The sequence below is a fragment of the Capricornis sumatraensis genome, chromosome 7, assembly GCF_032405125.1.
Source record: "Capricornis sumatraensis isolate serow.1 chromosome 7, serow.2, whole genome shotgun sequence".
NCBI lineage: Eukaryota > Metazoa > Chordata > Mammalia > Artiodactyla > Bovidae > Capricornis > Capricornis sumatraensis.
In genome coordinates this window covers 38,529,240-38,546,493 of record NC_091075.1, presented here as the reverse complement: position 1 = coordinate 38,546,493, position 17,254 = coordinate 38,529,240, and the positions used below count along the sequence as shown (strand labels likewise).

General features: G+C 38.7%; 1 protein-coding gene across 1 annotated transcript in view; it reads right to left on the bottom strand.

The window, feature by feature from the left end:
• FAM13A (family with sequence similarity 13 member A) overlaps positions 1–17,254 on the bottom strand; it is a 334,488-nt gene that overhangs the window by 77,926 nt on the left and 239,308 nt on the right. The window contains exon 8 of the mRNA XM_068974938.1: positions 5,968–6,009. Within this exon, the coding sequence (XP_068831039.1) occupies positions 5,968–6,009 (42 nt within the window). The remainder of the gene's footprint in view (positions 1–5,967; positions 6,010–17,254) is intronic.

Genomic DNA, 17,254 nt, shown 5'->3' with positions numbered 1-17,254 from the left:
AATGCTTAAGGTGGTAAAATTTATATTATGTGTATTTTATCACAATTAAAAACTTTTACATTGTTAAAATGGCAAGTTTTATTTCTATTTTACCACAAAGAAAAAAAAGAAAAACCTTCATAAGCAGAGGTGATGTACCTCAATTTAGAGATACTGTTCTAGTCAAAAAGGACAAGGAAAAAACAATTTTAAGTATACAGGTATCTGGGTCTAAGGACACCCAAAATACCTAGCTGACTTTATCATCTTGGGTAAAATATCAAGCAGATAATTAAATAAACAGCCTGCTTATTTGTTCTACCTTCTAGTTAGTACCCTGAAATAGGCTTATGAACAAATACAATGTCTGGTAATACATATCGCCAAGTTATCACACCAGATAATAATGATAATTTTAAGCACTATATTATGCTTAGAAAAATAAACTATTAAGAATTTAATAAATATTACCACATACACCATCCCCCCTTACAAAATCACAAACACAGGAATTCTAGCATAAGGTGTCTGGAAAAGTAGCCCCCATGAAGCTGTCTGTTGTTGTTTAGTCACTAAGTTGTGTTTAATCCTTTTTTTTTTGCAACCCCATGGACTGTAGCCTACCAGGCTCCTCTGTGGGTTGCCATTTCCTTCTTCAGGGGTTCATCTTGACCCGGGGATCAAACCCATGTATCTTGCATTGGCAGGCAGATTCCTTATCATGATCAACCCAGGAAACCCAATAATAAGAACTTTTTACCTTAAAATGATAATTTAGAAAACATGTATTATGCTTAAGGAGAAAAGTAAATGATTAAAAATTTAATAAATGTTACTCCCCCAAATCACAAACATTGAAATTCTAGCATAGCACAAGTTGTTTGGAAAAGTAATCCCCCAGAAGCTATTAAAGGTGAGTTAGAAAGAATTTTTCCGCATATCAAGATAAGAGTGGTATACTTTCCAGATCTCATCCAGTGTCTATTTAAATCTGAATTTATCCAAAGCTAAATTTTTTTCTTCAACATAAATTCTGCAGTTAAAAGACTTTCATAAAACTGATGGTTCCTAGAATCTAGGAATAAAAACAAAATCCTAAATATTGAGTTTGTATACCAAACAACTAGTTTAGAAATAAATCTAACTGATGTTCCTGATTCAGGAAAACAAGAAAACATCTGAAATTCTGAAACTGACCCTAAGCAATTCCAAATCTGCTAAAACAGTAATTTAGCTTCAATTTGCACCATGAGTATTAAAACTAGGGCTGAACTTGATAATAACTGTTAATTTAAGGGTTTTACTGAAGCACAATATGAGAAGGGGAGAGCAGAGGAGGATCAAGATGCTAAAAAACAAGTGTTAGGTAAGTGAGGAGCCAACATTTAGAGGCCAGGTGAGCTGTTTAGATCCCACTGCATAAGACTGGTTATAGGTGTGCAATCTGAACCATATAGTCAGGGTTTTGCTAAGGCACAGGCAAAGATGGGTTCTAGGTATGTGCATAATCCAGGAATTTGTAAGAAAGAAGGAATTCATGGGTCAAAATTGAGCGGGTTGGGATGAAGACAGGACCTGACCGTAGCCCCTAAGGAAGGCGAAGGCAGTGAAGGGGGATGCCAGCAGGTACAGATGAGGAGGAACAGAAAGCAGACATCAAGCACTCTACTCCTAGTGGGAATGACCAGAGAAATCAAAGCCTGGGCTTGTGGACGCTCAAGACTTCGATAAACAGCACTCCCAACAGATCCCAATCAGATTGGACTGGACGTTACCAAAAGAATTCAAACAACAGGCTGCAAGTGGCCCAGAGAACATCTACTCCAAGTTGCTTTCACACTAATCTGAGCAGTTGAGGTAAGAGCTCCTTTTCTGGGATTCCAGCCTAGACTAGGAAACAAGTCAGGGTACGGGTGTCTTTGCCAAGTATGTTCTGTACCTTTAGTGTACGGGTCTGTGTTTATTTTGCAGCAATCTCACTAAGGGTTTGGCATAGACTGTCCCTTTCTTTCATTTCCTTAATCACTTCAACAGGGCAGGTAATCTCTAATAAGCACCTGGGGAACAATGACACCTACTGTTTGAGCTACTGTAGCTGCAATTAAAAAAAAAAAATCACTGCAGATGGTGACTGCAACCATGAAATTAAAACACTCTTGCTCCTTGAAAGGAAAGCTAGGACAAACTTGGACAGCATATTGAAAAGCAGAGACATCATTTTGCCAACAAAGATCTATATAGTAAAAAGTATGGTTTTTCTGGTAGTCACATAACGGATTTGAGAGTTTGACCATAGAGAAGGCTCAGTGTTGAAGAATTGATGCTTTCAAACTGTGATGCTAGAGAAGAGTCGTGAGAGTCCCCTGGACTGCAAGGAGATCAAACCAGTCAATCCTAAAGGAAATCAATCCTGAATACTCATTGGAAGGACTGATGCTGAAGCTCCAATACTTTGGCCACGTGATGCAAAGTGCTGACTCATTGGAAAAGACACTGATGCTGGGAAAGATTGAAGGCAGGAGGAGAAGGGGGCAACAGAGGATGAGATGGTTATATAGCATCAATTCAATGGAGATGAATTTGAGCAAACTCAAGGGGACACTGGAGGACAGAGGAGCCTGGCGTGCTATAGTCCATGGGGTTACAAAGAGTCAGACAGGACTTAGCAAGTGAATAACAACAAGCTGCAATAAACTTGCCACATGGGACAGTGACAGGTGTAAATTTGTAGCTACTATTTCTTTCTTTGGCAAAAAAGGACAAATGGTTCTATGGTGAGTTAGGTTAGGCTGGAGAAGTACTGGAGTTAGACAAGACAATTCTTATCAGAGAAAATTATTAACCCAGAATGAGAATATCTGAGTGTATGTCTATTTATAAAAGCCCTACCTTACTACAGAAAGGCTTGAAGACAAGGGAAATGTCCAGTAGATTTACAAGCGGTTTAACCATGATAGAAGAGCAATTGCAGAAACTGCAGTTCTACAAGGTGAAAGGTAGAGCAAGGTAGCAAATGAAACGGCCCCTCTCATTCTCTGTCCCTGTATTCCATCACCTTCCCCCAGCCACAGGGAAGTCCTGGAACCTCCACTAGTGCACTGTAGCCTCTCAATCTGCTCTTCGTTTCTATTCTAGATTCTCTCTTGTTGTAGATAATGCATCTTGTGTCCACTGCAATGGCCGAATGCCAACCTAATCTCTTGTATCTGAGTTCCTTTATGGATCATCTATTCTCCTTCCTCTGAAATGGGAGGCCTGCTTTGCCCTTATCTTCCCTCTGTTCTGACCTGGTCTACCTGAAGACTGCCCACTCCCAAACTTGCAGCCACTGAGATCTGCTGTTCTACTTCACGTTAGACCTTTCAGAACAAACCACCAAATGGAATATCCAACCATTAAATACCCATCCCCCGCTACCAGGCTGCTTGTGGTTGAACCAACTTTTGATGAATACATATCTTAGATGTATCTCATCTCTTGATTTGGCCTTTTCCTCCTCTGAAAAAGCTGACCAATCAATACTGTTGATATACAATATTTAGTATTTAATACCCCTAGCCAGGGAAGACACCTTTTTGCAACTACCAATCATGTTTTACTTTTTAAAGGCACAGAAAAAATTATTTTGGATTTAAAGGAGCCAATTTTGTTTTTCAACATGTTAACAAATCTTTATGAAATTCATTAGTCATACAATAACGCCCCTTTCCTAACACTGCAGCAAAGGAATTGTAATAAAGTGGGAGAGAAAGGAATGGAAGACAGGACGCTAGAAAAATTTCTTTAAATATACTTAAAACATTTAAGCATTCGTTTGCTCTTACTTGAGGTAGTACCAAAAAAGGTGCATTGATTTATAAATTAAATTATCATTGGACATGTTAATGGTTCTAGTCCAAAAATCTAGAAGAACCTAATCATAATTAATAATCACATAACATTTTTTCTACTTGAATTCTGCATGCTAGAGTAACCCAGGAAAAGTCAACCTCAAACCAGCCATGAAAATAATTTGGAAAACAAGACTCATGTTTTATCAACAGATTCTTCCTGTTTCATGTCAAGTAGGCAAAAAACAATCTAGATTAGCTTGGACCAATCTAATTCTTACATAATTTCTAAGATTACCATGTAGTGTTTTTCAGCAAAGGAAGCTGTATTTGAAAATTTTAATTTTGGGCCAAATAATTGCTAGTTTTGCATTTATGAACTATCTCCACTTAGTTTAAATTCCCCTCATGTGAAAAGAAGGCCTGTTGGTAATGTTTCCTTTTTCTACAACTTTATCTCTACTGTAAATGTGGGCAGTACGCATGTCCCCCACCCCACTTCCATCATATTTTAGTTTTTATTACTCTTAACATTCAAAGGCCAAATAGGGTCAATCATGAGTTCAATAAATATGCTAACTTTACATTCTTTTGCTTTCGTTTTGGCACTACAGAATTTCTTTTTCAAGACTACAGTATTACTCTAGGTAATTACAAAACCTACACTATAAAACACAATAATATGTATCTGAGGGCTTATGATTTTTATAAGCCCATTTTCCCCACCTGCTTTTTAAAAGAGTGGTAAAAAATAAAATTCAATACTATGCAAAACACAGATTGATGCTACCCATAGTAATAAAAATAAGGTAAATCAGAGAATAGTTCTCATTACTCATCAGGATCTGGTGCTACAGTCTTCTGTACTGTGTAGAACTTAATTTTCATTAATATATGATAATCATTTGCTTGATATTACTGTGTATATTTACATAATGAATACTAGCATCCCTGTGTACCCAGCAACTTCCTCATGGGTTTATAGCAATTGCCCAGTCAAGACAGCTTATAAACCAGAATGTGCTGGTTTGACTGGCAGGAAACCAGAATGAATCAAATGGACCACCATGCTGTCTCAAACTGATACCCTAAATGTTCCCTCTCTTGCCGCAAAGTGACTTGCTTCAAGTCTCTGAAGGGCAGAACACTACTGTAAACCAGTTACTTGGCCAAGCCTGATGTCCTACGACACATTTCAGAACTATGATGATTGAATTAAAATCTAACTCTAAGACTATTGCAACAAATTAGATTCAAAAACAAACAAAATATGGATGTCATATCCTCATACTTTTTAAAAAGCAGAATTCAAAATTGAGGGAAAGTTAAAGAAAACTTCAGCAATTTAAACTTGAATTTATACAGTCATATTTTTTTCAAATATGTTTTCTTTTCTTTTTTTAATTTTACTTTACAATACTGTATTGGTTTTGCCATACATAAACATGAATCCACTACGGGTGTACACGTGTTCCCAATCCTGAATCAAAGATATTTTCTAAGCCTTTGAAGTAAGTAGGTAGTGAGGAAAGAAATGCAAAAGTAAGAAAAACCTGGCTCTAGGTCATTACCTAAATGAAGTGGTTCACTGATAATCACATCAATACAAAAACTTTTTAGTCTGGAGGGAAGTGATCTCATCTAACATCTACTTTGATGTAAACTTACCTGTTTCAAGAGTTATCATTCTGACTTCGTAAACTTTAGAAAATAATCCCGAACTCCATGAGCTTGCCGAATATTAGTTTCATACTTTACTACAATATAGAAAATGATCTGATATCACCCAAGACTACTTCAGCAAGTGAGCCTTAGTCTCAGAGCCCTCCCTACTTGCATATATGTGTAGAACGGAGTTTTTAAAATTTAGGTTACAGCCTGATCATTAGGCAGACTTTAAAATTAAAATGGCTATTTTGACATCTTTGAATTTAAAACCAAATATCTTATTTTAGTCTTTTCAGCTATATTAAAACATTTTTAAGATTTCTTAAAAGAGGAAAAATATAGCATGAACATTATGGTAAGGGATTCTAATAAGCTTAGTCTGGCTACAGGACAGAATATTCTATTGAAAAGAATTAATGTAAACAAAACCAAAGAATTCTTAACCCTCCCCCAATTCCCTGTAACAGACCAATAAGAATCAAATAAATACCTCAAATAGAAAGGTGACATAGGTCTTTCATCTTCCTGCGAACTAAAAGGAAAATGAAATTTGAATTAATTGCTGTTAACATCATAACATCTCAGTTTTACTAAAACTCTATTCCCCCTATCAAAAATTTTGTTTTGACACATTTAATCTCACCATGGAGTAAAGTTAGCAGAGTACACTCTACCTTGGACCCAGCCAAGACCAATTACTTCTTCAAGGGAGACCAAGAGAGGTTTCTTTCAAGATTAGCCTAAGGCGAAAGTAATTCACATCATACTTTCAAGAGGAAGTGTTTAACTACCTCATTCTAAAAGCCCAAGCCCATATATTACACAAACTCTTAAGATGATTACAAACTCAATTATCTCAATAAAGTTAATTACAGCTCATTAACATGATATGAAAATAAGAAAGAGTCAACAAAATATTCCTAAGTGTATGATACTCTAGCAATGCCCAGGCACCAGTACACAACACTCTTGCTCTTTGCCTTCTGCAGCTACACCCAAGGTATTAATGAAGGTAAGTAACATGAAAGGACACAAATGAAACTACTATAAAAATAGTGTAAGTTCCTCAAACAACACAGAAACAACATGAAGCTTAATCAAAAGTATTTAATTAAAAATATAAAATGCATACTACAGTGAAATATTTTTTCTTTCTTTTACCTGCTTTTCTCTTTTGATAAATGACCTCAAAACAAATAACGAGTCTCTCCCCTTCAGGCCTACTAGAGTGGTCTTTGAAATGTTTTGATTATGCACTTGTGCAAAATTTGCTTTTAAGTAGCCATTCCCCTGAATATATGACTAGGTATCTATGTTAAATGTGTTCAGCATTAAACAGAAAAAACTATAAATATATTAGATAAAGTTAATCTAATACAATCAATCTTCTTGTACCCTTGTGGTACACGACAAACATCACTGATGAAAAGAGAAAAGTTTTCTTCATAATGTTATCTTGGCAATCACCAAAAATCTTATTACAAGTCGTAGTATAGGAGAGACACATACACACAAATCTTATTACTAGTGTAACACACCCACCCACCCACCCACACACACACCCATACCCACACCCACACACCCATCAACCCTGCCGTGGAAGTAGAAAAGGTCTGGCTACAAGATGACATATAAAAAATGACATTATTTTTCACTCTCTCATGATTTTGATTTCCAATGTCAATATCACTTAGGAATCTTAGTGTTTATCTTGTCAAAGATTTTGCTGTTTGTAATTGATCATGCCAGTTCTTCTCAAGTGAAAGGTAAATGGATAGATCAGCTTTATTCTTGACTCTAATATTGATGCGCTGAGGGCAAGGCTTGATGAGTTACAGACACTAACACCTGGGAAACCTCCTGGCGTCTTGGGAAGAAACCCCTGAAGCCGTGCTTTACAGGAGTGATTACTTTAAGCCAGACCAACACAAGGGGCTTACATATTTGACATTAAAATAGTCCTTGAAAACACTTAACAAATTATAAACATGTTAGAATTGGGTTTGTTTCCTAACCAAGGGTTTGGTGTCAAAAACAGTAAGTATAACTGACACTATGGAAAAGATAGGAACGTGTGAGCAGTGTACTAAACACATTTTTGCCCAGAACAGATCCTTAACTCTAACATGTAACAAATATTAAAGGAAATTAACAAAGTTTCTTTAGTAAACATTCAGTTAACAATATGGTTGGTTTTCTTAAAATTCAGAAGTGCCTTGGGAGATAAGTTAATGATGCAGAGTTCTGAACATAGTTGTTCATGTGCTTTGGCTAATATTTTGTGTGCATGCATGAAAATGTCCTTGTAGTCAAAAGAGGCAATCACAATCAAATTTCCTCCTTTACATCTTCTCTCCTTCACACATCTATTCATCAGTGAGGCACTATCTTGTGCTTAACATTAATTATCTCATGTAAATCCTCACCAAAACTTCCCTGGTACTTGCCCCTCTCTTGAGAACAGCAGGCTCAGAGCAGGCACATAACTTATCCAGGTCACACGGCTGCTGCTGCTCAGTCGCTTCAGCCGTGTCCGACCCTGTGTGATCCCATAGACGGCAGCCCACCAGGCTCCCCTCCCCCGTCCCCGAGATTCTCCAGGCAAGAACACTGGAGTGGGTTGCCATTTCCTTCTCCAGTGCATGAAAGTAAAAAGTGAAAGTGAAGTCACTCAGTTGTGTCCAACTCTTTGAGACCCCATGGACTGCAGCCTACCAGGCTCCTCCGTCCTTGGGAGGAGGAGGCGAAAGTACTGGAGTGGGGTGCCATTGCCTTCTCCCAGGTCACACGGCTAGTGACGTGCAAACAACAAACATACTTTTTGCCTTCAATTTTAATTTATCAAAATATGATGGGATGAATGTCCTCATTCTGGCACAATATCTTGTGGACTTTATAAGCTTTGTGCCACGCTTCTGATTATAGCAACTCTACACCAAACCTTAGTCAAAGTCCACTCATAATGCTTTATGCCTGATAGCACGTACAAGGTGATTAATTTGTTAAAATGCATTGGTACTATGTCAAGAATGCCTCTTCACAGAAACATGAGTTTTTAAATCATGAGCAAATACATTTTAAATTATTTTTTTGGAGTATAATTGCTTTACAATGTTGTATTAGTTTCTGCTGTACAAAATAGTGAATCAGCTATATGTATACATATATCCCCTCTTTGTATTTCCTTCCCATTTAGGTCACCACAGTGCTTCCCTGGTGGCTCAGCTGGTAAAAAGTGTCTGCCTGCAATGCAGGAGACCTAAGTTTGATCCCTGGGCCGGGAAGATCTGGAGAAAGAAATGGCAATCTACTCCAGAATTCTTGCTTGGAAAATTCAATGGACAAAGGAGCCTGGCAGGCTACGGTCCATGGGTTCGCAAGACTGAGCGACTAAACCTACCGAGGTCACCACAGTGCAGTTCCCTGTTCTAGACACTAGGTTCTCGTTAGTTATCTATTTTATACTTAGCAGTGCACATATATCAACACCAATCTCCTAATTCATCACCCCCTTCCCTCCCCCATCCCATCCATATGTCCGCTCCCTACATTCACACCTCTACTTATTTTTTCAGGCTGCATTTGCACAAGGTAAGCTTGTCAATGAAAGACAAAATCAGAAATTCTTAATTTGGATATGTCCTTAAATTCTGAGCAGTGTTTAAGCACTGTTATTTAAATGAAATGAACCAGACTCAGTATTAACTCAGTATATTAGATTTGCTTAGTCAGTAGCAGTCAGTGGGACAGCAATCTATGCACAGTACCCAAGAATAAACATAAAATTTGAAAAGAAAATGAGGAAAATAATTAATTTTGATAGCTAATTAGCCTATTTTTATTTTCCCTTTCATAAAAGTAATGTAATCTTGACTACAGTATAAATTCTGAAACAACTAAAACATTGATTTCAGATAAAGTCTATTAATTCAAAAAATCAATTTTATGCACAGATTTTAAAAGCAAGTTCAAGGAAAAATGGCCAAGGACAATTCTTCCAATTGAACAGAAAAAATAAACTTTTCCACAAAATTTACACATTGGAATGTAAAACATTTGAAAAGATCACCATTTCCACCTCTGTGCAAAAGGAACATTGAACTATTATTATATGCCCTCAAGCACCTATTTATAGTTATTTACGCCTGTTGCTAGCTTTACATCAATCTCAGGCATGTCCAGTGATGTTGAGTTGTAATTTTTTGCCTAAATTTTAGGTTGAGAATTAATTCAGACATACTTTCAATTTTTAAAAATAAGCACATGTACTGTGAATGAAAAGGGGAGTGTGTGTCATGAAATGAGGCCAATGACAAACTGTAACAACTTGGAATTCATTCAATGTCTTCCTTGGTTACTAGTAAAAACGCCGTATTTTAATTATTTCTTGTTTGCTGACTCTGAATAATAGCCAAGTTTAAGCAGCCAATTGCTTTGCTTTTTAAAAACTTCAAATACATTGAGAGATTTGAGCAATCATCTCATGTTCATCAGGCCATTGAGTGCTTAATGTCCTTAGACATGTGGTGTTATATTCTCTTACAACAGCTGCCTGTGGGAAGAACATTTATCAAATAGACCCAAGTAATAGTCCAAATCTGAGAAGCTACAGCTGAGAAGGGCAATAACAAAGATAGAAGGGTTTTAGTGGGGGCCTATCTAACTTACCTTTTTTTACATTTAATTTTCAGTTTATCTTGGAGTATAATTGACTTACAATGTTGTGTAAGTTTCAGATATACAGTAAAGGGATTCATTTACACATATAAATATATCCTTTCTTTTTCAGATTCTTTCCCATAAAGATCATTACAAAATATTGAGTCGAGTTTCCTGTGCTGTACTAACTTATCTTTTCATGTGACTCAACATTGGCAAATGCACATAAATGGATGACACCTAGACTTAAGATCTCTTGCTGAGCTGCACTCATTTCTAAACTGAAGCCACAGAGTGCAATGCCTATCGATTTAATTACACAGCAAGCTAACTGAAACTGCGAAAAGCGTGGTGCTTTCTATGCCTAAGAAAAACCAAGTACTGTTGGGAGAATTCCCAGACTGAGGTATTCAGAATGGACCCTCAATTACTGGATCAAACCACCATTCCATTCAATTCCCTTTTGAACTGTCACGATAAATGTTCCAATTAGTCCAACTTACTAATTGGTTAATGTGGCTGGCTACCTCCAAAATTAACATAATCTGCATATTTAGCTACACACTTTAACTACATTTTCAAGTGATTTGAGCTAGACGAAACAGTTTGGAAGTGTTCCTTGGGTATTGAAAAGCACAGCAAAATAGGTAAGGATTAGTTCCATTCATTGAAAAATCAGAAAAAAAAATCTACTGGGGCTTAAAAAATGCAAATAGCCAAAGGAGGAGAAAAAGGGAGGGACAAGTGAAAAGACAAAATTAAAAGTATTAAGTAAACATTTTCTCTGGAATTCAGGTTTTCCCCCTCATGTTGCAACAAATGTGCTAAATGGAAGAATTTTCTTAGATGAGATTTCTTCAAGGATAATGAGGTGAGTGAAAATTAGCACATTTTCTTTTCTTCCTTCTTCTGTAAAAAATAAAGTGCCATACTTGTGCCTTTTTGATTTATCCACAGTCTCAGGCATTAGCATTTATAACCCTCCAGTTGGGGTGTGATGGAGCAGCTGGTGTTCTGCCGCTCAGATTTTTGGTTCTGCTCCATTCAGGAACACAGTAGAAAACATTCTCCCTGTTACTTTTGGAAAACAAATGCCAAGAGTTTTCAGATCAACTTCTAGCCAACTGTTTGCCCCTGTAAGTTCAGGGGGACATTTTTGTAGATATATGTATACTTCTTTATTATAAACCCAAGCAACTTCGCTTACAGTTTTATTATTTGTATGCTGTTAACTAAGAAAGCAACACCTAGCCGCCAGGAGAAATAAAAACAAACCACTTAACTTCAAGAGCAAATAGGTTTTCCTGACCAATGGGTAAATCCAAAAACTGTTAATGAGCTGAAACTGCTAATGTTCACAAGACTAGAACTAACTTCGTTTAGCGAACATGAAGAGGTATTATGCTTTGGAAGCAAAACAAACAAAAGGCTTCCAAAACTTTGCAACCTTCCCCCCAATAAGGTAGGGAAATAATTCAATTTTTTTCTTGATTGCTTAGTACAAATTTGAAATATATTGTTTGGGGCTGAATAGTATCTCCTCAAAAACAGTATCCCCTAATCCTAAGAAACTCAGGATATGATCATGTTTGAAAATAGCCTTTACAGAGGTGATCAAGTTAAAGTTACCATAATGGGCTCTAACGCATACAACCAGCACCCTTATAGAGCAGACAGAGGTGGATACACACACAGGTAGCACACCGTGTGAACACTGGAATTGTGTTGCCACCAACCAAAAACTCCTGGAAGTAAGGAGAGATAACTCATTTCCCAGTGTCTTTTGAGGGAGCCCAGCCCTGCCAACATGTTAATTTGGGATTTCTGGCCTCTAGAACAGTGAGACTGCAAGGAGATCCAACCAGTCCATTCTGAAGGAGATCAGCCCTGGGATTTCTTTGGAAGGAATGATGCTAAAGCTGAAACTCCAGTACTTTGACCACCTCATGCGAAGAGTTGACTCATTGGAAAAGACTCTGATGCTGAGAGGGATTGGGGGCAGGAGGAGAAGGGGACGACAGAGGATGAGATGGCTGGATGGCGTCACTGACTCGATGGACGTGAGTCTGAGTGAACTCTGGGAGTTGGTGATGGACAGGGAGGCCTGGCGTGCTGCGATTCATGGGGTCGCAAAGAGTCGGACACGACTGAGTGACTGAACTGAACTGAACTGAGGACACTGAGACAATAAATTTTTGTTTTTCTCAGCTACCCTGTTGGTGGTGTTTTGTCACAGCCGTGCTGGGAAACTAACAATTCTACTAAAAATATTCCGCCTCCCCAAATCCAGAATTAAGAACCTGCCTAACAAAAGTGTCTCCATCTTACCTTAACATAGGTTATACTCTGGAATTTCATTTGTAGGATGGCTAAGACTAGAATCGGTTTCCCACACTGACATGGGGATTTGACTTCCAGGCCTGTACTAACCTCTCATTCAAATAAAGTATCCTCAATAAGCACTCCAGAGTCAGTGTTTTGAAAAACTTTGGCCACGACCCAGTTAGAAACACATTTTACATTGTGACAGTACACAGACACATAAAAGAGACAAACACTTCATAGCATTATTCTTACTTTGGATATTTTCTATTTTGTCATATTTCACTGATATAAAATTATATAAAACACTGGTCACAATCTGCTAAATTGGTTTTATGACCGCCAAAAGGTCATGATCCACAGTTGAAAAATGTTATGCTAAAAACACATCTCCCTGGCTTGAGGCATAATTAATACACAATGAATGCTGCTGAATTAATATCAACATTCTCATAGGACAGACAGCAAACACTCTTTTCTTCTCTGCTCCACTGTGAGAATCAGCTCTGGGCCAAACAAAGTACAGATTTTGTTGAGCCTGGATCACAGAGGAAATCAGAGAGAAAGCAGGTCCAGATACACCTAGCAATATAGATGTGAGAAAGTCATTCTAGGTGAGCATGGGGGAGCTGATAGAGGATTTCCAGGTCTCTTCAATATTCTTTTCCTGCTTATACCACAGGATGGTGTCAAGAAGGAGACTCAGGGACCCATGGTCTTTTTTGATTTCGCCTTCCTCACTGACCTGGGCTTCCCAGGTTGCGCTAGTGGTCAAGAATCTACTTGTCAATGCAGAAGACACAAGAGATGTGAGTTCAATTTCTTGGCTGGAAAGATTCCCTGGGGTAGGAAATGGCTACCCACTCCAGTATTCTTGCCTAGAAACTTCCATGGGCAGAGGAGCCTGGCGGTCTACAGTCCATAGGGTCGAAAAGAGTCAGACACAACTGGGAGCTTCTAGAGATTACTAATGACCATGACATTCTTTATCACCTATATTCTATCTCTTCGATTCAAAGAACTAGTATACTTGGAAGGAACTAGGGAGCACCTTACTCTGTTTCCGTCCCTCTACCCAGCTAGTTCTGTCCCTGGATGCCCTTCTAATGAACACTGTTCAATCTCTAGGGAACGGGAGGGGACTGGTGAGGGTGTGTGCCTGCCAGCAACAGGATGCAAAGCTTTTAAGCAGGGAGGGGTGGGGCTGCTTTACCTTCTGTCTCTTCAATCTTTTCCTACAGTGAGAAAGTCAAAAGGAAACTATTACTACCTGTGGACCGGCTGACACAGCTGAGAGTCTCACATCGTACTTTACAGGGGATCCTGGCTGGAGATGCGTTTAGAAGTCACTGGACAGAGTCCTCATTCCTGTTATAATAATTTCAGTTGCATTAACAGCCAACTGCTCTCCTTAAAAAAAAAAAAAAAAAATCCCTCACTCCTACTCATGGTCGGTCACCAAACTGCACTGATTCTATCTCAAAAAGAGACAAATCTCTTGAATCTGACCTTTCCTTTCCATTTCCACTGCTTTAGTCCATCACAGTGGCAATACTCATTTTCCCCTGCCACCCAGACCAGTTTATCCTTAATACTCCCATCAGATTTATCTTCCTAACCTGAAAGCCTCTCCTGTTTCCTCTTTGTCTTTGGGGTGAAGTCCAGATGTCCGAACCTGGCACACAAGGGCAGCGAGCTTCCATCAACCTCGCACTGCACTTTCGTAACCCTGTCTGTACGTGCCGTTCCCTCTGTCTTGAATGCTTCCGGCACTTCTCTCTCTGTCTGGTAAATACTTCATCTCTCAGTTCAAATGTCATCTAATCTGGGAGGCCATCTCCATCACCCTGGAGAGGGGAGAGACTTCTCCATGCAGCTTCCCAGACACTCTGTCCACAACCATAAACCAGTGCCCAGCACATGATGCCACAGATTCCAGAGTTTGGAAGCTGGCTTCACCTCCTGGACTGCTCTTTATCTTTGTCCCCTGCAGCACCTTGCAAGGTACCCAGAACATTCTGGGTATTCTGTCAGGAATAAAATCAGCATCGCTCAGACCATGCTGAATCCTGACATGACCGTGTGATTATGCATTTTGAAAACATACCCCGTTTATAATTTGTAAAATTAAGTTTCCCAACTGGATGCATTCTCAGATAGCTGTATGTTGATTATTTTAAGTTATCTTGTTCCCTGTTATTCCAAACTTAATGGAACTGCAACTGTGCCATGGGCTTTCTCCCACCCTTATTTAGAGAATTTATTTTCTCCCACTGCACAGTTAGAGGTGGGAGTGCTGCCACTGTGCCAGTAATGTAAACACTACACTTTCTGTAGGGTACTGTGAACCCAGAAAAGGATATGTTCGGGCAAGGCAATGTTTGAATACAGGCTTGCCACATACTCTATCTGTTTGTTCTGGCTTGAGAGCAGGAAAAGAAATTTTTTTCACTTCATTGCAAACCCAAAGCTTTGTGTGGAGCTTAAAGAAATTTTTGGTTTAGTCACCAAGCTGTTTTCAAGGCAGCTGGAAGCTTTCGTTTGTCTCTGAGATTCTTGTTCAGCAAAGTGCTGTTTATCATTATTATAGATATAGCAAGATCGCCTTTGCGAGGCAGCAATTTAGAACATAATATACAGTAAGTTTCTTTTTTGAGTGGGTTGATATTAATGGATAAGAGAATATTTTTAGAACATTAGCAAACACATTGAAATATTTCCTAATCTTTGGCTCTGAAACAAAAGCAAAGGAATAGGTGATACCTGCCAGAGGGAATAGGAAATTTTTTTTTTTTTACTAACTTTTTTCAATTATTACCCTGGTAGCTCAGACGGTAAAGAATCTGCCTGCAGTGCAGGAGATCTGGGTTCAATCCCTGGGTTGGGAAGATCCCTTGGAGAAGGGAATGGCTACCCACTCTAGTATTATTGCCAGGAGAATCCCAAGGACAGAGGAGCCTGGCAGGCTACAGCCCATGGGGTTGCAAAGACTCAGACACAACTTAGCAACTAACACTTTCACTTTACAACCATTCTTAATGGCTTGCTATAACAAGGTGCCACAGATGGGGTGGCTTCAACAACAGAAACACTGACTTCTCACATTTCCAGAGATTGGAAGCCTGAGATCAGGGTGCCAGCATGGTCAGGTTCTGCTGAGAGCTCTCTCTGGCTTGCAGACTGCCATCTTCTTGCTGTACCTCCACCTGGATGGGGTTGGTGGACGGGGAGACTGTGCCCTGGTACCTTTATCTCCTCGTAAGGGCACCGATCCTATCATGGGAGTCCCACATCCATGAGCTCATGCAAACCTAATTATTCCCAAAGGTCCCACTTTAACATACCATCACCCTAGGGACTAAAGCTCCAGTATATGAATTTGAATAGTTTTATCATTTACAAAGAACTATAATATTCTTTAACTACAAAATTTCCCCTCTAAGTAAGTATGTTAGGCATTATCACCCCTACTTCATAGGTAAAGAAAATGACTTGCCCAAATTCACATGGCTAACTCACTGTCAGTGTCTGGATATCTGGATATGTTTCTTGACGGCACGTTTACTATCTTTCATTGCTTTCCCCACTGTTGTCTGGTGACTCTCTAGTACCTCTCCTTTTTTACCCAGTACTTTAGATAGGGTGATCTCTCTAAAACTTAAGAATAACCGTCACTTTAATTCACACTAGCTTCTTGGTTTGGCGTAAACAGCAAATATTTAGACTTCAGAGCTACTGCAACCATCTCATGACAGCAGAGCCCATGGAGGTCTCCCTTGTTCTCACTCGTTCTCATTACTACCAAATGCAGACCACACTGGTGATGAAATCAAAGTTCAGATACTCAACCCCGGAAGGGTTAACCCAGACTGGAGGTAAGGCAGCTTTTAACTCCCTCTGAGACTGAGGTGGGTCATAGAAGGGAAGGTTGGGGAGGCTGAGTGCTATCAAAGTGCAAACAAGTTTGGAATAGCATGAGTTTTCAGATAAATTAACCTAAGGCGTCACCACCACAAACAGTAGAGGGCTCTCTAACATCACACAGGAGATTCACAAGCTGGCCCATTATTGCCGGGGTTGTTCCCTGGTTAAGTCCCCCATCCTCCCAAGTGACCAACGTTTACTTGTTTGCAAAAGAATATTCCAAAAACCAATACTTAAAAAGGCCAGATGGAGTCTGTTGATAAGAGGTTCAGTGAAATTTTCCCATGCTGGGTCACTAATATATGTTAATTAATACAGTCGCTATAAATCTTAAAGAGCCATTGCAATTTGCAATTTGGTATGTTTCACCATCATGAAATACATATTTAATTTGCTTGATGAACTAATGAAAAGAGAGTTATACTGACATTACTCATCTCAGTTTCCCACTTTTATAAATAAATCAAATGGAAAAAGAGATGTGAAAGCATTAAAATCAAAGGAATCTAGACTAGTCATTAGTGCACTTAACTTCACCTTCCATCATTAGTTTTTGTGGCCATAAGATGAGTTAGTGACTATCTGAAAGTTAACCTAGCAAATCAAAATACTGCTGTAAAGTTGAGAGCTTTGTCATGGACATAAGAGTGAGTAAAGGCTATTTCTTAGCCCATTGAAATCTTCTACATATAAAATGGAGATCCTCACCTACAGCTCCACAACATCCAAGGAAAAAAATACAATGGAATATGAATCATGAAAGGAGGTTGAGGTATAAGTAAAGTCTAGAGCCTAATAAACTATCTCTTTAGTGATAGAAAGTAAATTTGTTGTTGTTTAGTCGCTAAGTCTTGTCTGATTCTTTTGTGACC